The 27757-nt window shown below is 48.4% G+C and overlaps 9 protein-coding genes across 9 annotated transcripts; 5 read left to right on the top strand and 4 right to left on the bottom strand.

The window, feature by feature from the left end:
* Nucleotides 1–68: 68 nt before the first annotated feature.
* Nucleotides 69–2171, top strand: F5891DRAFT_400244 (aspartic peptidase domain-containing protein). The gene is made up of 7 exons (XM_041371694.1): nucleotides 69–481; nucleotides 535–561; nucleotides 619–687; nucleotides 746–1158; nucleotides 1210–1296; nucleotides 1350–1693; nucleotides 1751–2171. Exons 1-7 carry the CDS (start codon nucleotides 255–257, stop codon nucleotides 1991–1993), a joined length of 1410 nt encoding a protein of 469 aa, XP_041225049.1. The 5' UTR covers nucleotides 69–254; the 3' UTR covers nucleotides 1994–2171.
* F5891DRAFT_400293 (uncharacterized protein) lies at nucleotides 1852–3527 on the bottom strand. The gene is made up of 2 exons (XM_041371695.1): nucleotides 3133–3527; nucleotides 1852–3071 (listed from the first exon to the last, which is right to left on the bottom strand). The coding sequence occupies exons 1-2, from the start codon at nucleotides 3211–3213 to the stop codon at nucleotides 2349–2351; spliced, it is 804 nt and encodes a 267-aa protein (XP_041225048.1). The 5' UTR covers nucleotides 3214–3527; the 3' UTR covers nucleotides 1852–2348.
* Nucleotides 3528–4356: 829 nt separating this feature from the next.
* On the top strand, nucleotides 4357–4952 carry F5891DRAFT_1038500 (histone-fold-containing protein). The gene is made up of 4 exons (XM_041361897.1): nucleotides 4357–4420; nucleotides 4475–4532; nucleotides 4585–4694; nucleotides 4743–4952. Exons 1-4 carry the CDS (start codon nucleotides 4394–4396, stop codon nucleotides 4857–4859), a joined length of 312 nt encoding a protein of 103 aa, XP_041225047.1. The 5' UTR covers nucleotides 4357–4393; the 3' UTR covers nucleotides 4860–4952.
* Nucleotides 4953–5113: 161 nt separating this feature from the next.
* F5891DRAFT_1189598 (uncharacterized protein) lies at nucleotides 5114–6464 on the top strand (the record flags this gene model as incomplete). Its single annotated transcript, XM_041367191.1, has 3 exons — nucleotides 5114–6007; nucleotides 6104–6349; nucleotides 6426–6464. 3 exons carry the CDS (start codon nucleotides 5114–5116, stop codon nucleotides 6462–6464), a joined length of 1179 nt encoding a protein of 392 aa, XP_041225046.1.
* Nucleotides 6465–8693: 2229 nt separating this feature from the next.
* On the top strand, nucleotides 8694–9760 carry F5891DRAFT_1038490 (uncharacterized protein; the record flags this gene model as incomplete). The annotated part of the gene is made up of 3 exons (XM_041361896.1): nucleotides 8694–8774; nucleotides 8828–8915; nucleotides 8963–9760. Coding segments are annotated over 3 exons (669 nt in total), but the record flags the coding sequence as incomplete, so codon positions are not given.
* A 1976-nt stretch (nucleotides 9761–11736) lies between these two features.
* Nucleotides 11737–14659, bottom strand: F5891DRAFT_399973 (Rho GTPase activation protein). Its single transcript, XM_041371693.1, has 13 exons — nucleotides 14231–14659; nucleotides 14115–14168; nucleotides 13947–14062; nucleotides 13756–13897; nucleotides 13463–13708; nucleotides 13285–13413; nucleotides 13107–13233; nucleotides 12915–13051; nucleotides 12591–12864; nucleotides 12393–12533; nucleotides 12237–12342; nucleotides 12026–12176; nucleotides 11737–11964 (listed from the first exon to the last, which is right to left on the bottom strand). The coding sequence occupies exons 1-13, from the start codon at nucleotides 14573–14575 to the stop codon at nucleotides 11899–11901; spliced, it is 2034 nt and encodes a 677-aa protein (XP_041225044.1). The 5' UTR covers nucleotides 14576–14659; the 3' UTR covers nucleotides 11737–11898.
* A 1396-nt stretch (nucleotides 14660–16055) lies between these two features.
* On the bottom strand, nucleotides 16056–19205 carry F5891DRAFT_1038463 (Nup85 nucleoporin-domain-containing protein). Its single transcript, XM_041361895.1, has 11 exons — nucleotides 18916–19205; nucleotides 18766–18858; nucleotides 18640–18716; nucleotides 18499–18586; nucleotides 18203–18435; nucleotides 17756–18157; nucleotides 17513–17707; nucleotides 17157–17463; nucleotides 16976–17102; nucleotides 16671–16925; nucleotides 16056–16620 (listed from the first exon to the last, which is right to left on the bottom strand). The coding sequence occupies exons 1-11, from the start codon at nucleotides 19057–19059 to the stop codon at nucleotides 16361–16363; spliced, it is 2181 nt and encodes a 726-aa protein (XP_041225043.1). The 5' UTR covers nucleotides 19060–19205; the 3' UTR covers nucleotides 16056–16360.
* Nucleotides 19206–20466: 1261 nt separating this feature from the next.
* Nucleotides 20467–22910, bottom strand: F5891DRAFT_980998 (uncharacterized protein; the record flags this gene model as incomplete). The annotated part of the gene is given in 9 exon segments (XM_041377067.1): nucleotides 20467–20685; nucleotides 20944–20976; nucleotides 21192–21227; nucleotides 21351–21392; nucleotides 21509–21585; nucleotides 21971–22052; nucleotides 22078–22181; nucleotides 22633–22794; nucleotides 22814–22910. 9 exon segments carry the CDS (start codon nucleotides 22908–22910, stop codon nucleotides 20467–20469), a joined length of 852 nt encoding a protein of 283 aa, XP_041225042.1.
* A 3288-nt stretch (nucleotides 22911–26198) lies between these two features.
* On the top strand, nucleotides 26199–27078 carry F5891DRAFT_1189594 (uncharacterized protein; the record flags this gene model as incomplete). Its single annotated transcript, XM_041367190.1, has 2 exons — nucleotides 26199–26439; nucleotides 26495–27078. The coding sequence occupies 2 exons, from the start codon at nucleotides 26199–26201 to the stop codon at nucleotides 27076–27078; spliced, it is 825 nt and encodes a 274-aa protein (XP_041225041.1).
* Between the last annotated feature and the right edge of the window lie 679 nt (nucleotides 27079–27757).

Genomic DNA, 27757 nt, shown 5'->3' with positions numbered 1-27757 from the left:
GTTGAAATTGTTAAACACATTTTGTTAAGTAGTGGGATCAGTTTCGTGAAGTTTTGATGACGACCAAGGCGCTGACTAAAATGTCTTGGAAAGCGGCAGCTTGGCGGTCCATCCGCAGCACATCTCTCACTTTAGTGCTTTAACCGCTGTGCGAGCACACAACCACGTTCTTTCTCTCCCTGAACACTGCCTCTTTCAAATATTGTATATCGTATATTAAGTTCCCGTTTTCATCGCTTTTCAGTCACCTCGCAATGCTTTCCTCGTCGACACTCGCACTGTCTTGCCTCCTCATCGTCTCACCAAATGTTTTTGCTGCCCCAAGTTTAGTCCCGGCTGCTGGCCAGTCCATCCCCCTCGTCCGAAGAGCCCAACCTGAACGAACCGTCGCTGAATGGGAAACGTGGGCTAAGAACGAACGTGAGGTTCTCACTGCCAAGTATGGGGGAAACATGGAGAAAAGGAGTACTGGAACAAATTTGTGAGAATGGGTTCTTAAGTAGATTTATTTTGCCCTCGCTGATCACTCCACAGGTTAACCAACCAGAATGCGGATTCAAGGTCGGTCGGCAGTTCTCTACCGCAGATTAACTCATTGAACGCTTCCATTTGACACAGTTATTTCGGAACCGTGGCCATAGGCACTCCACCAGTCTCCTTTAATGTCATCCTTGACACCGGCTCGTCGTGAGTCATCTATCCCTGACAAAATTTCCGACTGTATTCATTATTGTCTACGAATTAGAGATCTCTGGGTCGCAGATCAAGCCTGCACCACCGGCTGCTCTAAAATTCAGCTATACGATGACCTAAGCTCATCTACTTTCCACAATCTTTCTGAGCCCTTCAACATTCAATACGGTTCTGGCGCTGCAGAAGGTACATTAGGTCAGGACGTTGTCCAGATGGCTGGGTTTTCTGTTCCCAACCAGGTTTTCGCTGCTGTCACGCAAGTGACGTCGGGCCTTCTGGGGCCACCCGTGTCTGGTTTGTTGGGCTTGGGATGGCAGAGTATAGCTAGTTCGAAAGCGACGCCGTTCTGGCAGACCTTGGCAAGCTCTGGGGCTTGGTCAAATCCAGTCATGGCGTTTCAGCTCACCCGGTTCATAAACGGTTCGAACGTTAACACTGAGGAACCTGGTGGATCGTTCACTATGGGTATGTCATCTCTTCTCGCAGTCTGTTTACAAGTTGACGGACTATCGCTAGGCTTTGTCAACAGCAGTCTTTACACCGGCAGCATCGATTATCAGGCCATTCCCACGACGCCATCTTATTGGATTCTACCGATGACATGTAGGTTTATCCGTTGCTCAGCTTTGCAAAGTTTGACGTTGATTGTCTCCAAGCGTTAACCGTCCAAGGAAGCTCTATCTCCATCCCCTCCGGTTCTTCATCCTACTCCGCTATCGACACCGGGACCACTCTTGTTGGCGGACCTTCTAGTGTCATCCAAAGCATCTTCGCACAAATTCCAGGTTCGCAGCCCGGCACAGGCAACTGGCAGGGCTACTATACCTACCCCTGCACCACCGCCGTCAACGTCGCCATCTCATTCGGCGGACCCAGCTGGCCCATCTCCCCCGCCGACTTTCAACTCACAAAGATCAGCTCCTCCCAATGCGTCGGCGCATTCTTTGAACTGAACACAGGTGGTACTGCGCCAAATTGGATCGTTGGCGATACTTTCCTCGTAAGCTTGCTTTTCTGCTGCTTAAACGGTCAATATGCTCACTTGAAGTGATCGTAGAAAAATGTTTATTCGGTTTTCCGGTACAACCCCGCTGCTGTTGGTTTTGCTGCGCTCTCGAATACCGCGACTGCTATGAACGGGGTTAATGCTGCTCCTCCTTCGGCTACTATTGGTTCGGTCTCAGCTAGTGCGACAGCGGGCACGGGAGGTGGATCTAATTCTGCCCCTCACCGTTGGGATGTTCCATGGGCACCGCTTGTGGGTGGTATTTCCGTCGCTATCGGTGCTGCGTGGATGTGAGATGCCTTGCATGTTCTTTGGATTAATTAGGGGTGCTGGATAGATGTGGACTTGGTCCGGGACTTTTACTGATCATATTTTTATCCACAAGGGACTCGACAGGACAATGTCGCTACACTACCTACGAGTTGTATATTTAGCCTATCAGTACGTTATGGACTGTTGTATATTGAATTAATCTCTTTACGTTGCTTTGATGTCGATTTTAGCAGTTTGGAAACATGCAGTGGATAGATTGGCGAGACCAAGTGGCAGTATAGCTTCACGAACCTTCTGATCATAGTTGAACCGTGTTTATTTGCATGAATATTGACAAGAGAATCAGCCATACATGACTATCACAAGTCTCATCTCCCTAGACACCGCCTTGAGCATCCATAGCGACAGGTTCCCCTCCCTCGGTATCATTGACCGGTGTGTCGTCAAAGCTATCCACCGCGTCGCTCATGCCGCCAGACACGTCGCCAAAGCTGTCGGATACGCTGCTGTCCATGACAGGGCTGGAGGAGCCGGCTGTCATACCTTGGGGTATTGGTGTATCAAACGCAGATGAGTCGGACTGTGCTAGTGGCATCTCCGAGTCCGTGGGGGCAGTTGCCAGTGTATTTCCAGAGGGAGGGCTTCCCGCAGTGTTGACCGAAGTTCCGTGAGCGTCCGAGTCGCTGCCGGCGGGAGTACCGGTCGACGTGGGACCAGCTGTAGTACTTCCATGAGTCTCTGAAGGAGATGGGGTGGCAGGTGAAGTAGTAGTCGCAGGAGTTGTCGAAGGACTAGTAGCAGCGAAAGAGCTGGCATTCTGATCACCGGACGCTGGAAGAGCGCCTCCTGGGGTGGTTGTGTCGAGCATGCTGTCATTCTCTGCCGGATCTCCGAGAGCGTTGGATAAGTAGCTGCCTTGCTGACGAGCGAGCAGGGGTGCAGAGGATGAACGACCGCTGGACTTGTGACATAAGAGTAGGAAGTCGGTGAAAGCGCGCTCAGTGAGTCCAGTGGGTGGGCGAAGTTCTCGTTTGCCAAGGAGGACGAGGGCATGACGAGGGTTTGGATAAGCGACGCCTGCGATGACGCAGGAGGATGACTAGTAGTAGGACAAGCGAATAGAATGAGTAGTACACCTTGATGGATAATTGGGGACTTACATGTTGGTGGTGGGTGGGGAATTTGAAAGGCACTGCAAGCACGGATGGGAGTATGAGACTGAGAGTGAAAAAGGAGCGCATTATGAACGAATGTGGGGTAGTCAAGTGAAAGTCGGGGACCAAAGGTGATGAAGGTCGGAGAACGCAAAGAGCGAGTTTTTGTATGGCTGAGCTTGGTGGCTGACATGGACTGGATCATTGGCTGACAGAATTCCCGGAGTGTTACTGTAGACCTGCACGTCCCTGCAGTAAATTATACTCAGAATAAACATTGAATGTGAGGCTCGATGCCAAAGATGTTCTCAGACGTAGTTCGTATTTGCACTGGGGAAAGTATGTGGAATCGGCTCGTCATTGCAAGGTGCACGCCAAAATGGTCCAGTCGGTAGTACGAAAAATAGATATTAATACAATAGAATACAACTCAGCCACAAATAAATAAAAACCCTCTATGAACGCTCGCCGCGAAGCCGCCGTGCAAGAGCCAAATCTTTTGGTTGAATAGTAACACGCTTTGCGTGGATAGCAGCCAAGTTGGTGTCCTCGAACAATGAGACGAGGTATGCTTCAGCAGCTTCTTGAAGAGCCATCACAGCAGATGATTGGAAGCGCAGGTCGGTCTGGCAAAAGCGATCAGACACAAATGCAGTTAAGATATACAACAACCGACCTTGAAATCCTGTGCGATTTCACGAACAAGTCGTTGGAAGGGGAGCTTGCGGAATGAGCAGCTCTGTTGATTTCTGGTACCGACGGATCTCACGAAGAGCGACGGTACCGGGACGGAAACGATGGGGCTTCTTGACACCACCGGTGCTCTGAGACAGCTATTGTGAGAAGACTCCAATGGTTCAAAAAGATTGTACACACTGCTTGTGCAGTCTTGCGGGCAGCAGACTTGGCCTGCCAATTGCTTACGAGGGGCTTTCCCTAGTAGCTAATGAGCTCGAGTGTCTTGTTGTAAACGCAGAGTATGACTTACCACCAGTAGACTTGCGAGCGGTTTGCTTGGTACGAGCCATTGAAGTAGTTGGTGTGGAACGAGCAAGTAATTGGTAATTGGGAGAGAATGAGCATATGTCACCGAATGGGGGTGACCCTATATACAGACGCGTCGCGCTGTCACGTGAAAGGTCAATCAACAAACCGGATACGGATATTCAGCACAGCCACTTCCCGATGCTATAAAAGCAACTGTTGGTCATTTCGGCGCCCCACTCATTCCCGTTTTATCACACTTTACTCTCAACTCAATTGCACAATGTCTGGCCGTGGAAAAGGTGGCAAGGTAAGTCTTCTATTCACGCCACGTGTTTTACTCTGGATCTCATTTATTCTCAAGGGTCTCGGAAAGGGTGGTGCCAAGCGTCATCGTAAGATTCTTCGTGATAACATTCAGGGTAAGTCATTCGTCCACACTGGTCTTGTCATTTATCTAACTGGCATGTCTAGGCATAACAAAGCCTGCTATTCGTCGTCTCGCCCGTCGTGGTGGTGTCAAGCGTATCTCCGGTCTCATCTACGAGGAGACCCGTGGTGTCCTCAAGATCTTCCTTGAAAATGTGCGTCGACTCATATTGATGCCGCCATCTTCTCACCTTTCTCCATAGGTCATCCGTGACTCGGTAACATACACTGAGCATGCAAAACGGAAAACTGTCACCGCCCTTGATGTCGTTTACGCACTGAAGCGGTCAGGGCGTACTCTGTATGGTTTCGGTGCATAGACATTTCACGATTTTATCCTATTATTTATACTGTATCAGTACTGTAATTTTAACTCTTAAGTCCATGTTTGAAATTCCACGTGGTTCGGATCATCTGTCACTGTCACTGTTAGTCTAAACTTATCCTTTGCTCGGTCCTCCAACTTGCTGACGGTTAGTATGTCCGTGGTTTTACCGACTTTTCACGTATCTTTGGATGCTCTTTTCCCAACAACTGACCCCGGCTACGACCTCCTACTATGGACCACACCACCATGGCTATTGACCTAAACGGTGGACAGTACTTAGCTGCCAACTCGGCCTGGCGCACATTCTTACCAAATGAGACTCTTACTACTATCTGCCGTGGTCTATCGCCTTCTGTCTTAGCAACTGTTGCCCGTGTATCACGCCAGTGGAGGGGTGTCGCCGAATGGCTGCTATATTCAAACATCTTCATCTCAGAAACTCTCTCTGCCTCATCTTCACTCCCATACAGCACCCTTCGTTGCTGCCAGACCATTCGTCTACATTCACATCTTGCCAACGGACTCCGCAAACTTCATATCCGATGGAAATTAGAGTATGGTGCATACTATGCGCCAGACTTCGACATCTTCCTCTCTAATCTCACACAAGCATTAGCCCTCGCAACCAACCTCCAGTCCCTAGACCTACATCTCGGCCTGCCATCTCTGTCGGAACACCCAACTTCAACTTTTCTCTCATTCCCTGCTACCGATGCCTGTTATCACTCCCTCCGACGCGTCTCTCTCAGCGGCATCGGTCCCTTTACCCACAACCGCCTCACAAATTTTCTCAACATTCTCCCCGCCGTACGACATCTCCGTCTTCCCGACTATCACGATCAGATCACCCTTATTCCTCAAGCCCTCCCATCTCTCGTATCATTTTCCGGCTCCCCACGCGTAGCCGCTGCAATCCTACCAGGAAGACCCGTACAATCTCTTGTGCTCATAGGACAAGACTACATCCCTGACTTAGATCTATCCCAAATGGTCCTGACAAGCGTACCTCTTCGCCATCTGGATTTGTCATCCATGTTGGTTACCCCGACATTACTGCGAAATTTATCCAGGAACCTTAATACAGTCGAGACTTTGAAAGTGAAGCTTGCGTTGAGGCATACTTTGCATTTTGCAGGTATCGTGAGTTTTCTTCTTATCGAGGTTCCTGTTGTTGTTTCTTGCAGCCCGTTTTTCCGAGACGTTTTGTTTAGGCTGAAGTCGTGTTTTCCGTTCTAGGGCTTACTAGCCGCGCTTTCACACCTTCTCGGAGCATTTCGCAATCTTTCTACGCTCGACCTCTCGCCTACGCATGTAGACTATACTGGGCTCAGTAACAGCACAGAAGAACTCTCACTCTGTCGATCATGGCAGAATGCGTGTCCTTCACTACGACGCGTCGTCTTTCCCTCCCAAACAGAGTGGGCGTTCCAGGAAGACGATAATACGTGGGTGTCTGTTCTCGTAGGGGAGTTGCGGAGGCGGGTAAGTGCATGTTTAGGCTTTTGTGACATGCTGTTAACGGTGGATCGAATGCTGACTTCTCATTATCCCCTCGTAGCCCGCGTTCTACTCGCCCAATAAGTTCCTTGGGTCCTGATCTGATATACGTAATTGTGACATTCAGTATTGTTGATTGGTTTATGATTCCCTCGTGGCAATGCACAAATTTTGGATAGCAAGGGATGCAAGGGGTTTACCTGTAGGAGTCGGCTGAACTTATTTAGAGGTTACAGTCTGCCCTCCGACAGACGCAGTGACGTCGCGGGCCGAATTGCAAATCACTATATTGACTTGTCGCTTTACGAAGAACGGATGATTGCAATAAAATGATAGGGAAGTGACGAGACGTGGTGCGTGAAGCATGCTATCTGTCATACAGTTCCTCCTTGTCGACACAGATTGAACGGACACTACATCAGGAAAACCATTCCGCGCAAACTCAGATGCAAATTCAGACAGGTCAAGCTCTTACTCCTGCGCAGTGTCCGTTGGTGCTGCCCATGCTGAGATCACCATCCACTGAAGACGTGCTTGCCGTTCACGGAGAACATGACCAATGTCGTCGGAGACGAGTACTGGAAGATGGCGAGTCGATCAGAGAGCTGCCACAGACGGACATGACTTGAAGCGGCGAGCATGCTAACAGGATTTGACGATAATGGCAGTGATATCATGAGTGCGGCCCATCCAGGCATCAATTCAAAAAGCAACATGGTACCGTGCGCGATTGGTCAATGCTCGTGCATCCATTACTTAAATTCTGTCATCTCTGTGGTAGCGCTCAGTAACATCCAAGATGAGGAGTACTAGATCGACCGCACGGACACCGCATAACGTGGTAGAAACAAGCGCAGATACATAAATGAAGAGTCGAAGTTCTTCAATCGGCAAGGGTTGTTCGTCCTCCGAGGGTTTCGGCTGGTAATACTTCCTATCTACAGCAGCTGGACCCAGACTGTGATCCGAGCTAACACACGTGACTATGCTGAAAGGTCTGCGGCGGTCACAAACTCGAGATTATTGTGATAAGACCAGTGGTGACTAGCCGACTTCGAATCAACTCGGACCTCGAATGACGATTTGGATGGAGGAGTTATGCACTGCGGGTTCTGCGCCTTAATCTGCCAGCGCTAGCAGTGGTTTATCAGGTACCTTTTGCCATCGATACACAGACACTCACAAGAATTGATCATCCTCTCCTCCTGAACATGTCATGTTCAGGCCATTCCATGCACCTACGGTAGCGTCAAGCGTCGCGGTGGTGCTGCTGACATAAACTGATTTTTTTTATACACGTGACTAGGCGCGTCGCGATCGAGGTTGTTTATTTCGTGGCAGTGCTGAATTGACTGGTATAGCAGGGTATAAATACGGCGTGGCCGCGAGATATGTCTCTCATTTCCCGTCCCCGATTTACGTGCATTACTTTCTTCACTACTCATTCTCAACTTCAACTTCAACTCGCCTTACAATATGATTTCCGCTATCTTCGACGGTGCCGCCCATGTCACCGTCGCTGGGTGCCTCGGAGCATTCTTTTTCAAACACACTGTGGTGGATCGGACGTCCAAGGCCATCAAAGAAGCGGAGAACGTCACCGCCGGCCTGGTCATATCCGAATTCTGTATTTCTGTCGCGGTACTAGTTCTAGCTTCCAACGAGACCGCCCGGATACTCCTCAGTAAAGATGCTCAACCCCCTCCGAGGCACAATTTAGCCGAGCTCAACGCGCCTCTCATTTGCAACAAAGCGTCCGATTTCTCTACTGCAGCAGACCCAATTTTATCGAATCCAATCGCAATCGAACCATGTAGCACTCTGCCATCTGTACCAATCGAAACCGAACCTTGCAGCACTCCGCCAGACGTAATAATTTCGCCGAATCTAATCGCAAATGACTCTTGCAGCACTCAGCCATTTAATACATGTTCCACGTTATGCACGCCAATACTGCCGACTTCGCCAGTTCAGAACACGAAGCGCTTCTCAATCGATTCCGGCACCACCCTTGTTGACCACGATGACGACTTCGTGAAGGGTTTCTTTGATGTGGACCTTCGTGAAAGTACTATCTCCCAGGTATGATGTCACGCAGTCTGCCTATCTTTATCGCTCAATTTTTGAATTTTTATAGGACGACAGCGATTGCTTCAGTAGCGACCTACTCCCATGGACGAAAGCACTAACGATCAATAACTCGAGTGGACCCTCTCAGCGGACGCAAGTCCAGCCAATCACCCTGGAGGACGGACGCCTGACGACCACCGACGCTTCGCTTCTCGTGGACGCTTCGACTCAAACGATCGCGACGCCCTCTCTTGGCAGTACCCCAACTCAGATTGTCTCGCCTCAGCTGAAACCCCCGGATACGAAACGGCATCAAAATTTCCGGCCGGGAAGACACAAGGTATGGACATGTTCGTTGCGAAGCCAAGCGCTGCACTCACCGTCGTTTGTTAGCACAAATCTAGATCCGCTCGCTTGGCCGCTGTCCGTCGCAGCATCGAACGCACTCACTCCAAGCAACAAGAACACGCTACTGTAATCAGTGAGTGATTTCCGGTGACGTTCGCTTCGTCTGCTGATTTAAGATAGATGACCTTGAACAACTTCATGACGATCTCCTCGCCGACCAAACCGCTCTTGTCGACGGCTGGGCAGCTGCCATGGCCCAGCTTGGACTCCCCTCTATGCTGTCGCCTGCACCGCTGCTTCTGGATCAGAAGACGCCCGATCCAGGAAATTCGATCGAAGTCATTCAAGACCGACACCTTCACACACAATGCTACTCCCGAGGTCCCCTACGACCACATCCCGAAGATCCGCAATGGCCTCCCTCGCTGTCCCCTACGACCTGGAGCTTCATGCCCGCGAGGTTGAAGGCCACCGCTGGCCGCGCACAAACTATGTCTTCGCGCCGCCCGGTTATACCTGCAGTCTTCGACGTCGGATGTCCCCTACGACCAATCCCGACACAACCGCAACAGCACACCCGCCTCCTTCTTGTCTCAGAGCACTTGGAGTTGAAGGCCACCATCCGCGGTTCGCACATACGTCTATCTCAAGTCTCTTCTCTTATCTTCGCCATCGTGTAAATGGCCCTCGATTTATTTCTTTGTATTTGTATTTCTCTCACCGGTATCTACTTCGCAGATCATGGACTGCCTGTGACTTATGGACACGTCTCCCTTTTATCGATATGCACTCAGCAGACGTTGAACTGCTCATTTCTTTTGTAACTTGTAGGCACGATATGCCTTGTTTCTTTTACAGTACGAAATCATTTTTCCATCTACGATTTATCTCTTAATAATGTTTCTATATTTTCGTATTATATGCACGATGACGAGTATTACATGAATATCGGTAGTTTGCAGTTTCTAATCTGAATCCCTCGGAGTTCTTTCACTTGATGCGCTCTCCGGAGTCCGGAAGACACGCCGAGGCTCCAGTTTCTCCGTGCGAGCTCTCGGTCAACATCATTCACTTGCTATTCATTGATACCACCAACGTTGACACCCCACGGCGGATGCTCGAGCTCCTTCGTCTGTCTCCAAATCCCACAGTCTAAACGTCTCATCGTTCAAGGCTGTGACCATTCGTCCTCTGTCCAGGAAAATTGCGATTGCCCTGACGCATTCTTCGAGTCCTTTAAAACTTTCGCAGACTCGTGGCGCTTGGAAAAGAACTTTGTCGTTTTACTGGAGGTCGATGGCGTCGAGGCGTCTCTCTAAGCTGCAGGGGTGTGTGTAGTATTTATGCTGTATCACCGGCGCACTCACCTGCCATGTGCTCAGACGCGCAGTACGTTGAAGCGCGGTAGTGTGCATCCTATTGAATATCTGAGTACCGACTTGCGTGGGGCGCCGATTGCACCGGAGGGATAGCATATGCGCCGCGATAGCCAACAATTTTTGGCGTCTCTGGCAGAACATCGCCGCATACGTAACTCGTCTGAACGCATATGTCGCTTTGCCCTCGCCATAATCAGCCATGAAACCAGGATGTATTTCATTCACGGTACCATATCCCTCTGGTCAACTCCTAACGTGCATGCGCTTCAAATGGCACATTGCGGCTGAAAGGTTTCACTTCTCGTTTCTCGTACCGCTACCCAGTTCTGCAACGGAGGTCTTACAAGGTTCCATCGTATCCCACCTCGCATAGTATCACCAGTACATTCTCATCAAAGTGGATCTCCATGAAATTGATAACGCCGTGCGGGATCGTGAATGGCATATCCGTGCGTCATATCATCACCGACACGATCCCTCGCCGCCTCGAAGTGGATTATGGACCCGGCAGCTCTAGCCTAAAAGGAAACAATCACAAGTCTAACTGCTACTAGTACTGATGGCAGGGCAGACACGTAAACGAGAAACGAGGTCCAGCTTATTCCAGAAAGTGGGAAATCAGTCGATGTCGTTCGGAAGCGCATCTGCACAAGATCTACACGATGTACGAACGCATGGAGACTATGTGCTTAGGTTGGGTGACATTCAGAATACTACCTTGACAATAGTGTTACTCATGGTTCTGTTCGCGTACATTCAGACTGCAGAGAGCCAATTACTAAGGTGCCGATCGAGGAAACTGTTTTGCAGGGCAAGGATGGAGATGTTGGATCAGGGAGAGGACCAAGTGGGGTTGGGGCTTTTGCCAAAATGACATGTAAGCAGTTGTTCTATTGTAAGTATCCCGATGGCATATGGAAGACTGACGATCCCATCGCATCAATGCGCGGTCATTGTTGCATGTTTTCAACCATCACTACTATCCCAATCCCTCATCGTGATGTTTACCACAGCGCATGGTCACAGTGGTGTTTGCGTCCCATAACAAATGATTGAGCGGTCGATATACAACTTGTGGCTGTAGAGATTTCCGTCGATGTTTCGTAAGAAGTTGTTCAGCGGTAGACAAGTCTCCCGCTATGCATGCATTGCGATCAGTCGTGTCGATGGCGAAGATCTACGACGTGAGACATGCTCAGATTGCATTGTCATAATCAGTGATGGAATCGTTGCTTTGAATCGCAGACTTCAAATTGAACCAACAATGTCGGACTCGGAGGCGACGTTTGCTTGGACGCGTTGGAATACGGGAAAGTTGTCTTGGACTATCTGCATGGTAGTGAGATGTGAATAGGGAGCGATGGTGAATCAACCTTCGCTGACGTTTGACCCACAGCTCAACTCACTCCAGTAAGCAAGCACCCCCTGATCATTCACGAGATGCAAAATTGTACAACATCAATGTCATGCCATTCAATCCGATCCACAGATCTCCCAAGCTAATTATAAGTCATACACAATACTTGAAGGCTGGGTACATACATATCATCATCGTCCGAACTAGTACGCATGGATAAATAGAATCACAACCCAACGATTATGTCAAACGAGTGACTAGAAATCTGTTCCAAGACCAAAGCCACAGCCAGCCCAGTAGCTGACCTCCGGCAGTAAATGGGTATCGCGAGAGGGAAAAGAGAATCCGCGGCAACTTGTCTGCTCGAAGAGGGGCAGAGCCTAAGCACCCACTTCAGCTTCATCAACGAAGATGTCGGAGTAGTGGTCTAGAATTGTTTCGATCGCCTGTAAGGTATAAATCAACATAACAAAGCAGAGCCAAGGGTTATCAAGGCTTGATAATCACCTTGTTCTGGAAAGGAGCATCCGCCATGCCCCCGTTTCCATGACCCAAAAAACTCCCGTTACCGGGTATCATCTGACCAAAGAGAGTCTGTCCGAAAACGATGGCAAGATTTTGGATGGACATGGAATTATCTGCCTCGTACTCCGCGATCCTGTAGCACGGGGCCAATTGCTTTATCAGTGGAGATAAATGACGACAAGGGTGGACACACTTGTGCAAGTGCCCCAAAAAATATTTGAGTGTAGCGTAGTTCGGGTCCGGTAAGTCGTTAACTCGCTCGTGTAAACGTATGTGCCGCAGGCGATCGTTCTCGATTTCTGGAACTCCTGTGAGAAGTTGCCATATTTGCATAGCATATAGGACTTACTAGCAGCTTCCACAAAGCCTTGATGCAGGGTTGATGTTAGTAGCGGATCAGGAAGCTCTCTGAACCACATCTTGAGGACACTAGTCACATTGTTGATGTCCGATATCCACTCTTCCGAATCCAAGTTGACGGAGTCTATATCTGCGGAAATAGATAGCCGTAAGACTCCAGGGTCGCACAGAGCCGATAGATATGAACCTTTGTCTAAGCGCTCTTTCAGTGAAGCAACTTTCCGCGCCATGCCACTGATTCGATAGATGCCTTGGGATTGAAGACCATGCTTTTCAATAGCAGTACAACACTTTTCGAGGATCGCTGGAAGTTCAACATTGTCTCTCGCCATCTGCTCTGCAAGATCTACGCCGAATGTTGGCCGGCCCTTATCAGGTATTTGGGAGTTCTGACTACTCCCAACCGGAGCATTTGTATGAACAGAATATGCGCCACCCCCGTGGGTCGGCAGCGGAGGCAGCTGATAGTCGCATTAATGGAAATTCCAAAGAGAAAATGTGAATGACGTACAAAACCTTCTTCTGCTGGACCTTCACGTCGCGGACCACGGGGAGCGGTTCCACCACGTGCATATGCATAGTTCTGCATGTAGATCTTGAAGTCTGCTCGATTATCAATAGACTCGATCGTAGATTTCAGGCCGATGCCTATTTGATGTGTGATGAAGCGTTTAGTATTAATTTGTGAATAATGAGATCTTACCATCTTCTGGTGCTACCGGAACAAGAGTTGATCCGTCGCTTAGAACTATGCTCTCGAATAAAAATGCATATCTCGTCAAATGATATTGCGTCCCGAGGTCTATTTCGTCGGCACATTCTTTGAGAGCCTGTAAGATTACATCAGCCCCATCACGACGTCACATTTGATTTTACTCAACACGCAGTATCCGAGGGAGCTGGAAATTGAAGTATTCTTGTCTCATTGCTTGGGTATCAGTAAGTGCCTTGCGGTATAAGTCAGATGCATTCGAGACGCGCGTGCGGATGTCGTCTTCTTGTCTTTGTATCTGAAATGACGCGTGAGTGACTGTCGTGAACAGCATAACAAATGCCAACATTTCCAGGATTCTTCCCTTTGAGCAGAAGTCCACCTTTGGCTACTGCTTTTCCAAGTGCTCGTTTACCTGCGACTCCTCCCTGGTTCTTGGCCTGTAAACCACCGTCCTTCAGGGATTCTCCCTCCTTCTGAAGCAAGACTCGCTCAAGTTCCTCTGATGAGACTTCCAATCGATTTTTGGACTTTTCCATGTTCAACTCTGATTCTTGGAGGGCGCGTTCGTAGCGACTAGCCAGCTCCTTAGTCTAGGCAACGTCAAACAATGACCTTCAAGTGGAACGATGCGAAGTACCTGTTTTCTGTTCTTGTCCACTTCCTTTGCGAGCGAGGCCAGCTCATCGCTCATCTCATTTAGTCGCTGGGCAAAACGAATCCTGTTCTCTGCCATAATATCATGGATTTTCATGGATGACTGCCAAGCACCCACAAAAGACCTATGAATTGTGATTAGTGATACGCGAATAGTACTCAGTCCATATTTACCCAGCCTTCCCATCGTTCATAGAGTAGACTTCGGACGTAGTTCGTGCGAGCTTCTGCAAACTCTTCCCATACTCATCCTCCAAAACCGCTCTTTTCTTGAAGAAAACTGAAGCTTCCTGCCAAGGGAACTTCATGTAATGCCATTATCGAAACTCGACAAATACTCACGCGACACGAGACCATACTTTGTTTAATGCGATCCAGTAGTAAAGGTACACCACACTGGGGCGGTGCCAAGACATGTCAATGAACATGGCAGATATCACAAAGTTTTAAGAGCTTACGTCCAGCTCGCACAATACTCTTAATACATTCTCATCAAAGTTGGTCTCCACAAGACTGATAGCGTCGCTCGGGATCACGGATAACGTATCCTTGCGTTCAATCGTCACCGGCACGCTATCTCGCCATCTCGAGCTGGATGATCGACCCAGCGAATCCGAGCTTGACCTGGGAGGAGGTGATGACGGTTTGACTGGTAAAGACGACAAGGCAGGAGCAGTGGCAGATTCGTGAATGAGAGACGGGCTATTGGGCTGGAATAGGCCATAGTAGGGAGTCTGGCTAGCGTTAGGATCGGGATTATCAGTTGATTCCCAAGCAGTTGAGGAGTAGCCTTCGTCGGCCATGGCCACATTCAGCGCGGGTTGTACAGGCTCGGGAAGATGGCAAGCAATTGTCAGAATTCCGTGAGCAAAGTCCTCTAATGTGTGGAATAACTATCGTTGATTATGTAACTTTTCCAGAACAGGCATGTGTCGTTCGGAGAGCGTTGGTGCAGTGCTAACTTCCCCTGAACTGGCAGGGTTCAATAACAACGTACAAAACTATTTCATCGTATTGAATAAACTATATCTTATGCCTCTTCGATATATACAAGTTTCGCATAGCTTGCGTAGGATGATTGCATGACTTGGTGACCCAGGAGAATACCGTGTGCAGTACCGCGAAACCAGACACCCGAACGTCAAACGAAAGATAGGAAATTGTAGATATAAAAATTGTTAGCTTCTTTAGTGGCCATTCATGATCCCCCCGCAACGTGGGCAAGGGCCACTGAATTGTTCCATGATCAATCCCTGATCAGGAAGCATTCTGGTGGTCGTGAGTTCGTAGTCAGAGTTGTCAAGCAAGATGCTAACGTTTGAAGGCAAGAAGATCCACAACTGTGCATGCCCGTCTGATGCGATGGACTGAAACGACAGTCTCTCTTGCGACAATCGACCTGCGCAATGATTAGTCGTCGACGGAATATGCATTGTAGTCAACACATACCACTTGCTGTCTAGTGACCGTTTGATGGCTGCAGCTATATTCTGCGTACTGAATGATTTTGTAGCACATCCAAGGAGAGATTCGCAGTCGAATAATTTACCGATTAAAATTGAGGGCTGGGTTATAAGTTACTTTGGGATCTATACATCACCAAATTGACCTAGACTCACCTGACCGCAAAAAAACTGATGAATATATCAATTGAGTTTCATCAGCTGTGCTCTTGGGATCCACGAGTCAATGTGATCTAGTTCGCGATCGCAACTTAGCTCCACTCAGCTGCTTTGGGTTCGGCTATTGCCACCCCCAGAGCCCCGGGTCGTGGCTTTCTCCAGAAAACGATGCAATCTACCGACGAGATCGTCTTCTGCAGCGGAGCGGATCATTGGTCAAGATAAGGGGCGATATAACCACCACTTGCATTGAGGCTGTATTCGCTACTTTGGCAATCATCAATCAGTGCGTGAGCGGTAGGAAGAGCACGACCCCGGGGATACTCACTAGCGGTATGCGCATTGTCGATAAGGCCCGATCCAGGTTATATTGAACGGAATAAGGAGGCTCACAATATTGATTGAGAAGTGCTCAAGTGGGTTAGCCATGTCGCTTTCATATTACTGAGTGGCCAGGCAACGACGCATTGGTGTTATTCGTCGTGTCAACCGCCTGCAAATTGATAGGCACGGGCTGAGACAAGATCTTCAAGGCTTCGCATGCCATAATCGACAATTAGGCATCCTCGTTGAAGACATACAATGTCCAACAGGAGCCAACAGGAACTCTGAATGAAACCTCAATAGCCTCAGGCTAAATGGCATCCCACGAAGGTTCTAGCGCTCTTCTACGATAATTTATTCGGCACCGAAATTGAAATGTTCCATGATAATGGCACGGATTTTACGCACTTTGGGTATAAGAGGGAGGAAAAAATCGAGTAAATTCCAGTGGGCGAAAAGTAAAAGACGGAGCTCAAGTTTTGCCTAGGTATATCGAAAAACATACTCGCATCCAGCGCGGTTAGCCGGCGGTATGGAAGATTGCCTGACAGCACACGGGCTTTTTTGAAGTTGCATTAAAGTGGTACTAACTCATAATGTCAATGAATAACGATAACTGCAAAGACGCGAAAATCAGGTGTGTCACACCGCAGCGATAAACTTGCGCTCCAAGGTTTGTTTCCCCCCAGTGCCAATCATTGTGCATCTGGCAAAATACTTCGCCAGTGACAGCCGTACACCTTGGAGTGCATGGAGTGCCTCAGTTGTCCCACCAGAACCGAGCTTTGCGACCAAAATACGGAGATGCTCATCGCCAGATCCTTGATCAGTTCTCGCAATTACTTCTTCCAAATGCTGTAGCAGAACGCACGCGCCTGCGTACGGAAAGAGTAATGTGGCGTCTAGCAAAATAGTTAGGCACCCGACACGCGTATATGGACTCTTTCCGTACCATGTTGCAAAAGTTGCTGGGAATCGCACAGTAGAACCGCCCACCACGATTTCGGAGAAAGCCCGTCTTGGAGCATTGATACAAGATCCCAAGCAGCATCTTGCAGATCCTGATTACCCAGGCGCTGATGAAATTCAGCGTAACGAACCGCAAACATCAAGCGGTGGACAAATATGCCCTGTGCACCGGACTGCATTCGAAGTGCCTGGAGTGACGGTGCAATGCCAGCCACGTAACGGATGAATTGTGCCGGCCCTGACGGTATTTCGTTTGACACCAAGCAAGAAGATTGAAGGTATTCATACCTGCATTGATATACTCTTGTAAAACGCGATCAACCACGCGACCTAGTCCAGGCCAGTCCTCCGCCGAAGAAGAATACGAAAGTGCGAGTCCGTATTCCTTTTCTTGTACAAAGGTCTGAGCAGCTATCTGTGTGAAAAACACGGTGAAACATAGTTGGTGTAAATTAGAGATGATGCGTACGCGACAAATAGTTCGTCGAACTTCCTCGCGCTGATATTCATAACACGTCGCATTGATGTCTTTTACCACACCTGCAAGATCTCCAGACTTTAAGTTATCCGCGCCGTTTTGCTCCCCTTGGCTATGGGTAATTGATCCGACAGAGCGCAACTTGAGCGGAACGTGCATTAACGCTTCGTCGGCACTTCTGACGCCAGTTTCTCCACAAGAAAACATGTATGCCACAGTAATTCTCCAAAGCGCAGGATCAACATGAAGATACTGTGCATAACCGAGCACATAAAAATCTCTGACACTGAGACCTGAGCTGCAGAAGGTATAAGCACTGTTATCCCCAGTAAAAGACCTTAACATACTCTTCATTTGCATCTTTTTCGATTAAAGATAATGATTGCATTAAATCTGCCATATGCGCAGCGAGCCATGGGTCGAGTTGGGCCGCATGGGACAATGCTTTGGCAGGGTCACCGCTGAACAGCGCTGCATGTACCATATCCTCCAAGTTCGTCGGATCTTGGGGCATGTCATCAAGGACCTGAGAGGCGACCTCACTTTCAAAGATGTCAGCATAAACTCGGTCTTGAAAGAGAGTAACGTACGGTAAATCCTGTCTTCGTAGTCTTGCATCAGCAAATACGCCCCACGAGACAGAAATTTCTCTCCAGTCTGCGCCAAGATCTTCGCAGACCCTACGAATGACTTCGTTGCGTCCTTCTAGTATACCAACAATGTCACTCAAACGATCCCACCAATTCTCGATCCCATCATGCCGATCAGATTCAGAGACACTGTCTAGTTCGATTCGCAGAGCTTTCACCTTATCCTTCCATCGGTGAGAAGCATATGCAAAATCACGCTCCGCCTCAAAAGACTGAAGGTGAGGCTGAGATTGAACCAATGGGGACAACCGTTGAGCGAGCCGGCGAAGGTTGTCGGACGGGTGAGTTGATAGTGTTGCGAGGAAGAAGGTTGCGGCTTTGGAAAGACCCCTCAAAGTCACCCTGTACGACGTTAGCTTGTTGAGTATCATGAAAATAGGATTTTACCTGACAAGATACGGCCAGAATGTCTCGTCTTCCCAAGGGCGATCTAGACCCGATAGGTGATCACCCTCCTCCGTGGAAGGTTCGATGAAGTGGACATTCAACCACTCCATCAAATCGTCACCTACTGGTGCGTCTTCGTACCCGTACTCGGGTACGTATAAAACAGCAAATAGGGCGAGACACGTGTATAAGCTGCGATAATGATCACCGGAAAATTGGGAGGAGCCCTGAGACTAAACAGACGTTTGCAATCTTCCGATCAACACCTCATGGTGAGACAACATGCAAATACTCACCGAGGTGTGTATCCAGCACTCTCGGGTGAAATTGACATAATCCAGGGTTAGCTTTCTGATCACATTATGAGTTTCTTGACTGTGTAACCTAATGTGGCATAGGATTAGTGTATATGACAAATAAGTCATCAATCCTAGTACCATTGCTGTCCTCGGCTTTGAGCCGTGTTGGTCAAGTTTTGTAACGCAGCAAATATTATGGATGTATCTCCGATGAACTATCCAAACATGAACGCGTGGGATATAGTATAGACCGTAAGGACACACCAATCGTCTTTCAGATGATGGCGAAGTTTCACTGCTCGCGAAGAATATGGGTTGCTCTTCCACATCGCTGGCTTTTATGCTCGGGGCATCTTTCTAACACAAATTATGAATTGGTATCTCATTGCAGCAATTTGACGGCGTGAAACCTACTCGGGCAGATGGAAATACAGCGTACGACTGGTTCAAAGGTGATTGAGCAGATAAAAGTGTCTTTCCTGACTGGGTGAACTGTTCGGCGTGTCCAACTTGAATAAGAGGAGGAAAGAGGCTGAGGTGGTGATCGATGGAGTTCATCGGGTTTTGACGGGTGACACTTGCAAATAAGTATATAAGAGCTCCCTGCTCTTCTGCACTATTGCGTGTGAATATGGAGCGAAGTCCGGGACGATCCAGTAGCGAGGGTGGTTCAACGGTCTCAGTTGGTTGGACTTCGATGATATTGATTACATGAGCTCCCTCATTCGGATTGGGACACTAATATTATTATATAAATATCAGGTCAAATAAGCGCAAATATCGGCTACGTGGGGCTAATAGGCAAATATCTACCGCAGAAATTGGAAACACAATTGACAGCGACTTTGCATAGTAAAATAATCAGCCTTTTCAGAATCATGGGAAATTGACTGTATTTTTAATTTAACCGCAAGTTGGTTCAATAGATTAAACTCATCGTCTTGTGAAAAATACGATGCACAATATAGGCGACGGAGAAGCGGTAGCAGCACTTGGCTAGTGGCAGGAATCGACGTGCTGAATATGGATAGAAGGCTGCACCGCGAAAGAGATTACGTCAGAGCATACTAGCTAAAAATGGGAAGGTCGCTAAGTTATTGTGGTTATGTAAAAGTAAAACAATTCTAGAAAATCTAAAGCACGAAAATAGATTAAGGTTTATAAGAGGGGTGCAAAATATGCTGAATTGCAAATGCGAGACTTGTCTCTTACAAAAATAATATTTATTATATTACCGAGGCCCCTAAAGCGGAAGCTTAAACTTAAGGTTCACTCTTATATGTAATAATATAATATTGTTAGTATAAACTCAGCTCATTAATTAACTGCTAAAAATTTTAGGCAGCGTCTTATTACGAATACCCAACAGTTTCGTCATTCAATGACGGTCTCGATCTCCCCTCGATATACTTACAGCTTATGCCTGAGCGCAATGCACTAAATCAGCATACATCATATCCCCAGTACTAGCATGGGTTAAATTGATATGGCACTGGCTGCAGCCTGCATGACATCGACATTTCATTAGGCACATCAAGCTAAAGCGTTTTGCAGGAGGGCGCGTTACGACGACCTAATGCAGCTTGGGCCTTTTCAATCGGCGTTTATTCGAAGGTATACCCACACCCTTGATGTCGTGCTCATTTCCGCGAGCATCTACGGCCACCTTAATCCGAGCTCGGAATTTTTCCGTGGTCTTGATTCAGCGGTAACCTGACACATCCTGGTTCTCGAAACCTTAGGATAAAAAGATAAGGCCAAGGAAAGAAAATTCAAGGTGAGTATGACTGTCTAATTCCTTTTTTTTTGAAAGAGATGAGAGTACCTTTCGTGGACGGGGCACAGTAGCTTTCAAGACCGCTACTGAGTGACTGACGCATTCACGGCAGTTAAACCTGGTGGTTGCTCCCCGTTTGCAGAAAGGCCGTGACACAACGCCATATATCTCAGGACATAATTAGCGAGTTACGTGCCGTGATACCCAGAGTTTGAGAAACCTGTGCGATAGCACCGATGGTCGATGTTACCACATTGGGCAAAGGGCTTCATCTTTCCTTCAATCTCGATTGACCCAGTTTCAGCCCCCCAGCTCAGGAGGGCCAAGGTTTTGACAAAGTGATGACATCCGTGAGAGTGGCCCTGCGGCCACCTCATGTAGATGGCTGATTGAAGACCCAATGCTATCTATCGAAGCTTCTCGACAGATCAGAACATCGAGGCATATTCTTGCCTTCGTTTTCGGGCATTCCATTTTAGCAGTTCCACGGTGATCGCAGATAGGCAAGGACTCCGTGATCAGCTTGAAATGCTCATGAGGCTCTCGTTGAATATCTGTTGTGAATCGATGTTTTTCTCCATACAATATTCAGCGACCGTGGACGGTTTAAGAGAGAAGCTGAGGGGATTGTTTTAGTGGCCGCAGCTCTCAAGTTCTAGACTTACTAGAACGTCATTTCTCCACCATACTTTTCTGTTCTTGATTTTTTCACAACAGAGGCACGCAAGTCATCAGCCATGAGGAGCGGAACTGACGGTCCATAAAACATATAGATCGTGAGTTGATAGGATTAAGTCGTTAGCGTGTTGAGGTCTGAGCTTGCAGCTCAGTGGCGTGAATGAGCGTTTTGAGCTCCGAGGTGGAGCCATTGGCGCAAAAATCAGGTGACATTCCCCTTGTTTCCACTGATCACCTGTGCTGTTCCTCGAGTCCTGGGCATGTCATCGTCCTATGGTAGTACACATAATTCAGTAGCGATTATTGGACGAATATCCCTTTTCATAGGTTATTTGGCATGTCTGATTCCCTTCGCGACGAAAAATAATTTCAGCCTGAGGCAACGTCCACGTACCATATTCGACCGGTCCATGTCTTGCACGACCCACTGGCATGACTTCACGACCAGGAAAAAATCTCTTGATCCAGAAAAAAAAAATCATAATACGACCTTGCCGCAGAGGATGAAGAAATATCACAAGGGCTGCCGCTCCTCGCTTACACGAAGTGTACCTTTGTTGGCACTAGGCGCATCACCGCACTAGCCACCGCTTGCGTTTGGAATGTGTTGATCCAATTGTCTGTCTCGCCTTCAATGTCAAGCCAGTCATGCTTATTTCACAGGACGACGAGTTGCACTCGATACGATTTGGTACGGTGTTTAGGGAATGGGGAGTAGGTCATCCTAGTTTGTCTGATGCGGCCCCCAGATTGGTGAGCAGAATCTGATTGACTTTGAAGTCTCTGCGGTACCGAAGGATTATATCCAGTCATCTGAGAATAGGAACACACCAGTACGCCATCTACACGCCTCATCGTCTACATTCGTCCTGAGATGCAGCTGGCATAGAAGGCACTCCAACCAGGGTACCTATTCTTGACTACTCATGTCACTCCGGTGCGCCGATGGCAGAGAAAAGGCACGTTCCACACTTAAGGAATCGGTACATCATGTATGCAATGGCAAGCTCTTACCTCCGAATGTACAACGCTCATCGTCCTCAGGATTACAGGTCACAGAAGTCGAGGTTGCTGGGGAAAGGGCGGTTCCGTTCCGCTGTTCTAGAAGAATCATGTCTTACTATTGGGTGCGGGTCGTAACAAGACTGGCCATATCGACACCGCAAGGCACGTGAGGCATCAAAAGATTGTGATGTTGCATCCCCAATGAGTACAGCCGATGGTCCTAAAAGTGGGATAGTAAGTTTTGCGGCTGTGTTTGGACTACTGGTAGGTCAATAGTTACATGTTCCACATTGTTGTTGTCATCTAAAACATATATCCAGCCAAAGTAACTTCATTGGAGTCAAATGACATCAAGTATTAAATCCTCCAATACCTCTGACACTACTCGATACATCGAAGCATCGGAGACGAACTTTCCAACCTGCAGTGATGGAAAGTAACAGTGTCTCCTGCGAAACCGAATTTCATACCATGCAATACCTTGGCTTTGCTGCTATATATGATTGTTATCTCACATTCATGACGCGCGTCGTTTCCCCTTGCAACGTAGCATATAGGTTGCCTGGTTCCTTGGGGTAGCATGCAAATCGGGTTTGGTCTCCCTCCTCTCGATGTCAAGGCAAATCAGCACAACAGAGATGGCAACTCCAGTGAATCTTTGTTCAGCTCACCAGCGTTATCCGGTTTTATCTTTGATGAGCTGCCCTCTGTGCCGCCACTTTGGGCGCCCGCGTTGGCCAGTAACGTACGGTCTCGAAAGTACTCGGGTATTGGATCGAGGAACGTGCCGGAAAGACATCGCGATGCATCATACGTGGGCTTAGTGAAGTGAACTTCACATTCATGACCCACCTTCACCAGTCAGGAACTCCCATTTCACTGGAGAAGATTGACTCACTCCGATTCTGTGAATTTCTATCTCCGCGACCCACTGCAAGATGCTGGACATTCTTCTACCAGATGCGTATCCCCAACTTGGCGGAATTTTGTTTAGAGACCTTTAATGGCGATCTATTGTTTTACAGCATATGTGAACTACATTCGGACACGACGCCAAGGTCTAGGTGCGTGAAAAAAAAGGAACGGCCCACTGGCTAACATGCCACAACATTCTTTTAATCATCTATGTACCCCTGACGCTCCCACCAACATCACATTCATGCATATGAATCAAGTTTCCTGTCACCGCCATCGAGGGCATGGTCCAGGGACCTAGGACCTGTGACTAGTGCATTTTTGTCGAGCAGTCCCCCAGTCTGTTCCGGTTAGCGAGGCCCAACGCATGTTCTTTGTCAATCGATTTTTCTCTTTTTGTTGTTTTCGACTCCAATCTATGCCCATTAGGGCATTGTACGCAACATTGGACAGTACGATCTTTCTCTTACCATCGTGTCTCAAGTCAAAGATCTAACCTTCTAATTTTCCACTCGCGACCCTTTCTTCAGCTCGGCCGAGGATCCTGGATCAATATTTAGTCCGGGTTCTTTGAGTAAATGGTCATTCGTAGAGGTTTTCGAGATGGGGAGCCGGCGTTCTTAGGAAAATCATGAATATCCTATTTGTAGGAATTCGTCGTCAGCAGCCGCGTCTCCAGAGATTGCACGCCAGCGAATTGAAGGAGTAATTTGGGAGCATCGTGGATTTTTTTTCGGTCTGATTGGTAAGCCATCGTTTTTCTCTTCTATATTGTATGGCAGCGCCGTAGTAGCGTCCAGGTTACCAGCGCAGCATGGTGTGGCAAACGGACATGTAATGCGCACGGGTCGTTTGAAGAGCGAGCACAAGTATCATCGTAGTTCGCTTTCTGTTGTTTCGTTCCTTCCCGAATTCGTCCGTGGAGCGAATTGATGTTGATGACAGGCATGACAAACCAGTTCCCTCATCGAGAATAAAGTATTGGCTTGCACAAGCTAAATTGCTGTGTAGACCTAGAACCCTCTAGTCACTCGCTGCGTCACCGATATCGCTCGGTGACGTACTAGGACTGACCACGCTCAAAGCTTATGAAAATGCTGGGCTAGAATTGTGGAGTCAAAAATTGACTGGAACTGCGAACGAATAAGGGGAGGAATCACTTTGCCCTGCATACGGCAGCGCCATCGACGAACACTAGTAAGGTCCTGCGTTGTGCTGTATCTAGGCCGAAGTGCAACTCACCGTACAAAGGCTGCCACCCAGCGTGCCATCTGGAAGGAACTGAGCGCCCGAAGCATTTTTGTCTTGCGTTACCGCAAGAGGCTGCAACACGGCTCGGCGACGTATCCCCTTCTCAAGCCAAGCAGTGGTCTTCACAATCGATAGCGCGAACCAAGCACCAACTCCATAGTTGCGTTTTCAGGCGCAAGGCCACCCAAATTAAAGCCTTGTACCAACGTGCACACACCCACCCTTTTCCACGTTCATTGCTCAGGGTAATACATACTAACCGAAGCACTAGCCGCTTGACGTCACGCATGCACCGAACTTTATGTTCACCATGCCCAGCTGCTGTGTGTATTTTTTATTTTTATTTTTATTATTCCAATTTCTGTCCTATTGAGAGACAATACTATCTAGTCTAGGGGACCCCCAGTGTCCCCGACGCATCTCTAGGTTCGCGAATGCCCCGGTGTGAAGCGTACTCCCACCGGTCCGCCGTTCCCGCCGGCCGTTTTAGACGCGCAACCTTTCGAAGATGAGATGACTGTTAATCTAATGGTACGAGGTATGTGTTTGTCGAACGAATAAACAAAAACGCGTACTCGGCCGCTTGCGCGGGCTGGTACAGGAGTCATTGATGGATGCAGGGGGCTTGGTAGTTGATACATGTGGTTGACGGGCGATGTCTTCAACTGCCGGCTGACTTAGACCATCTTGAACGAGGGCGGCTCCATGTAAGCGAGTGGATTAGGGTGGATTATAGTGGATTATAGTGATATTAGGCTGATTTTCAGGTTTAGGTGTTGGTGCTGGTTCTTGCGTGGCTACGAGGGTGCTATGTGCATTTTCCACAGATGGAGTGTCAGTTGGTTGGTGTGCGGGGAAGCGGGATTTCACCGAGGATGGCTTTCATGCGGCCGGTGGCGTTGATGTATCTAATCAAATAGGGAGTGGCTGCGGGGTTGGTTAGGATGTAGGAAAGGGACGCGGCTTGACGGCCCAGCGCGTTGGATGGTGAGTGACGTGCGCGTTGATACAGGGGGCAGGCGAACAAATAATGATGGACATTTTCCTCTACGTTCTGGCAATTGTTGCAGAAGGGAGTGGTCGATTTGTGGATGCGATGTAAGTGCACGTTAAGTGGAGCATGGCCGGTGCGAAGGAACATATATAAACCAGTGAGTCTTTTGGGAAATGTGACGGTTAGTTTAGTGAAGGAACGTTTGAGGGCTCGGGGGTCAATCCGATTAAGTTTGTAGAAGCGAGGGGAGTGGCGCCAGGATTGGCGCCATCGTTCTTTGCTGTGTGTACTATGTCTCTAGACATAGGTACTAGGTAGCAAGGCGAGGCAGAGCGAGGCAGCCCTTGGCATCGCTATTTTCGGAATATTTTGTGTTATTACCAACGTGTTTTCCACGATAACGCAACTGGTATGACTGTGCCACAAACTGGTCTGCAATCAATTGTATTGACGTTTGGTTCAGGGCCGAACGTAACAGCATTGCCTGCAAGAAGGTGTGCTTCTAATCATTTACGCTCCAACGAGCCTCGCCGAAAGCATTGATACAATGCGATTAATACATACAATCGTCACGCCGGATGCAGAAGACGCAATATCAATCACTTACTTCTATATCGGTTCTCTTCCTCATGCATTCTCGCTGCTGTCGTTAACTTATATCAGGTGTATGTGCGTCGCGAATGCAGACCGCCAGAAGGCATCATTACGCCTGGTCCTCATTTTGATCAGCAATGCTTACACGTTCCGTGTTCGGGTATCAACTTCGTGCAGGATATTCACCGCTTTCTAGCCTTATGCGACGAATGCACGACGTGCCACAGTGCCTTTATAACCAGACATTCGAGTCTATGCTTGAATCATTCCCCACCATCCACGTCGAGTGGTACCCTCAGGACGCCTGATCCGGAGTCCGACAACCATAGAGCTCATCTCGGGCTGTGCGGAAGTGCGAATACTGTTTTACCAATGAAAAGTGAAATATTATCGTGTCTGTCATCGAGGCGTCTTCATCATAACCCCGACGAACCGGCCACCAAGCTCCACTGGCCAGGTGGGTCCTGCCAGAGTGACCCTGGTATGCTCAATGTGGTGCATGATATTGCACAGCACAAGCCACAGGTGGATGGTCACGTCCAAGAGATGATCTGGCTCCATCAAGTTGAAGAGACATGCACAGCAAAACTCAGAAGAAGGCTAGAGATGGACGACCCTGTAGGATGCAAACGCATCTTGAACATCCACGTATCTTGGAAATTTCAGCCGGTCACGAAGCTGAGCGGGAAAGAGTTTAAGCGTGTATGGTGGATGATGATAATCTGTAGGTATCCTCCCTTACTGCGCTCATCATTGTCTATTGACCGCGAAAAAAATAGACCATCGTATCCTCTGGATCACCGGCGTTCGTCAGTATGACGTTAACCCGAGTAATCTCATGGTTTACCGGACCCAGAGCGGTTTAGTGATGGGCGCCATCAACGACTGCGACTTGTCATCGCCTGAAAATGGGTCCGGCGGCCACGAGCGCATAGGAATGATACCATTCATGGCGATGGACCTTCTCACAAAGAAAACCATCGAGGACAAAGCGGAGCCCCTGTATCCGCACATTGCTGAATCATTCATCTGGGTCCTCATCTTGGTCTGTCTTCAGTATGAGGACGGAAAGCTCCTGAACAAGGACAGACCACTGGATTGCTGGCTCACAGGGGATGCTTTGGGTTGCCAGAAGATGAAACGCGACTGCTTAAAGTTGGCAATAGAAACCCGAATAGAAACCCCTCCGCCGCACCATTTTTCCTTGGAGCTCAATCTATTTCTCCTTACCTTAATCGCCTCATTTTACGTGGAGGGTCGCGATCTCGTATTGGGAGGTGAATGTATGTTTCGTACATGGTTCGATGCGCAGCTACCATCGTCAATACGATATGTCATCCACTCGCCAAGAAGCTCAAAATAGATATCCCCTTGACCCCGCACCCTTCAAATGTACGCGCTACGTGGCACTATTTCATGACCCTCTAAAGTATGGTTTGTATCCATCTGATAGCATATGACACCCTGTTGGTGACAGGTTGTAGTTATTATATTTTTGTTGTCTTACTGTTAGAGCGAAGACTGAATTATTGGTGGGCCAGATAACCAATTAGAGACGTCCTCTGCCTCACCTCCATCCTCGCATACTACCGTACTATAATGAGCCGGACATCCTCTTCAATTTGTCACTAACAAGTTACAATACGCGTCCACTATCTCGGCAGAATCGGCTGCGGCTTTACGCACACCCATCTCACTCAGTTTCTCAACACTCCCCGCCGCATGACATATTTGTTCTCCCGGCTATCACGATTGGAAGGCCTTCTTCCTCATGCTCTCCCACTGACTCCCTGCACATTGCCGCTTCGATCTTATGGTATACCCTAACTTGATTTCTTACGTACAACTCATACATAGGACAGACCAATGTTAGCAATGCGGATGAGACTAGGTCTATCTCGAACAAGTACTCCCCTCCGCTATCTGGATATATCTTCCATGTTGGTAATCCCTGATGTGGCTGCAAAATACATCCAGGAATATTAAAATACGGTCCAGTCGTTGAACGTTGAAGGCATATACATCTATCTATCTACCTGCAC

This window comes from Suillus fuscotomentosus (assembly GCF_016647785.1).
Source record: "Suillus fuscotomentosus strain FC203 chromosome Unknown F5891scaffold_32, whole genome shotgun sequence".
Taxonomy (NCBI): Eukaryota; Fungi; Basidiomycota; class Agaricomycetes; order Boletales; family Suillaceae; genus Suillus; species Suillus fuscotomentosus.
The sequence above is the reverse complement of the archived record's forward strand: the minus strand, read 5'-3'. Positions and strand labels throughout refer to the sequence as shown.

Bases quoted from the DNA above. Each gene is read 5' to 3' on its own strand.
- F5891DRAFT_400244 (XM_041371694.1), top strand. From the start codon at position 255: ATGCTTTCCTCGTCGACACTCGCACTGTCTTGCCTCCTCATCGTCTCA. The intron at 1,159-1,209 runs GTATGTCATCTC...GACTATCGCTAG, and splicing joins TGGTGGATCGTTCACTATGG to GCTTTGTCAACAGCAGTCTT. The intron at 1,297-1,349 runs GTAGGTTTATCC...ATTGTCTCCAAG, and splicing joins TTGGATTCTACCGATGACAT to CGTTAACCGTCCAAGGAAGC.
- F5891DRAFT_400293 (XM_041371695.1), bottom strand. From the start codon at position 3,213: ATGCGCTCCTTTTTCACTCTCAGTCTCATACTCCCATCCGTGCTTGCA. The intron at 3,072-3,132 runs GTAAGTCCCCAA...TCCTACTACTAG, and splicing joins TCCCCACCCACCACCAACAT to TCATCCTCCTGCGTCATCGC.
- F5891DRAFT_1038500 (XM_041361897.1), top strand. From the start codon at position 4,394: ATGTCTGGCCGTGGAAAAGGTGGCAAG. The intron at 4,421-4,474 runs GTAAGTCTTCTA...TTTATTCTCAAG, and splicing joins GCCGTGGAAAAGGTGGCAAG to GGTCTCGGAAAGGGTGGTGC. The intron at 4,533-4,584 runs GTAAGTCATTCG...TGGCATGTCTAG, and splicing joins TCTTCGTGATAACATTCAGG to GCATAACAAAGCCTGCTATT.
- F5891DRAFT_399973 (XM_041371693.1), bottom strand. From the start codon at position 14,575: ATGGCCGACGAAGGCTACTCCTCAACTGCTTGGGAATCAACTGATAAT. The intron at 12,343-12,392 runs GTAAGTCCTATA...CAGGAGTTCCAG, and splicing joins AGGCTTTGTGGAAGCTGCTA to AAATCGAGAACGATCGCCTG. The intron at 12,177-12,236 runs GTGTGTCCACCC...CCCGTGCTACAG, and splicing joins TTTTTGGGGCACTTGCACAA to GATCGCGGAGTACGAGGCAG.
- F5891DRAFT_1038463 (XM_041361895.1), bottom strand. From the start codon at position 19,059: ATGAACTCCATCGATCACCACCTCAGCCTCTTTCCTCCTCTTATTCAA. The intron at 18,717-18,765 runs GTGTGTCCTTAC...ATGTTTGGATAG, and splicing joins CATCATCTGAAAGACGATTG to TTCATCGGAGATACATCCAT. The intron at 18,436-18,498 runs GTGAGTATTTGC...ACGTCTGTTTAG, and splicing joins AGTGCTGGATACACACCTCG to TCTCAGGGCTCCTCCCAATT.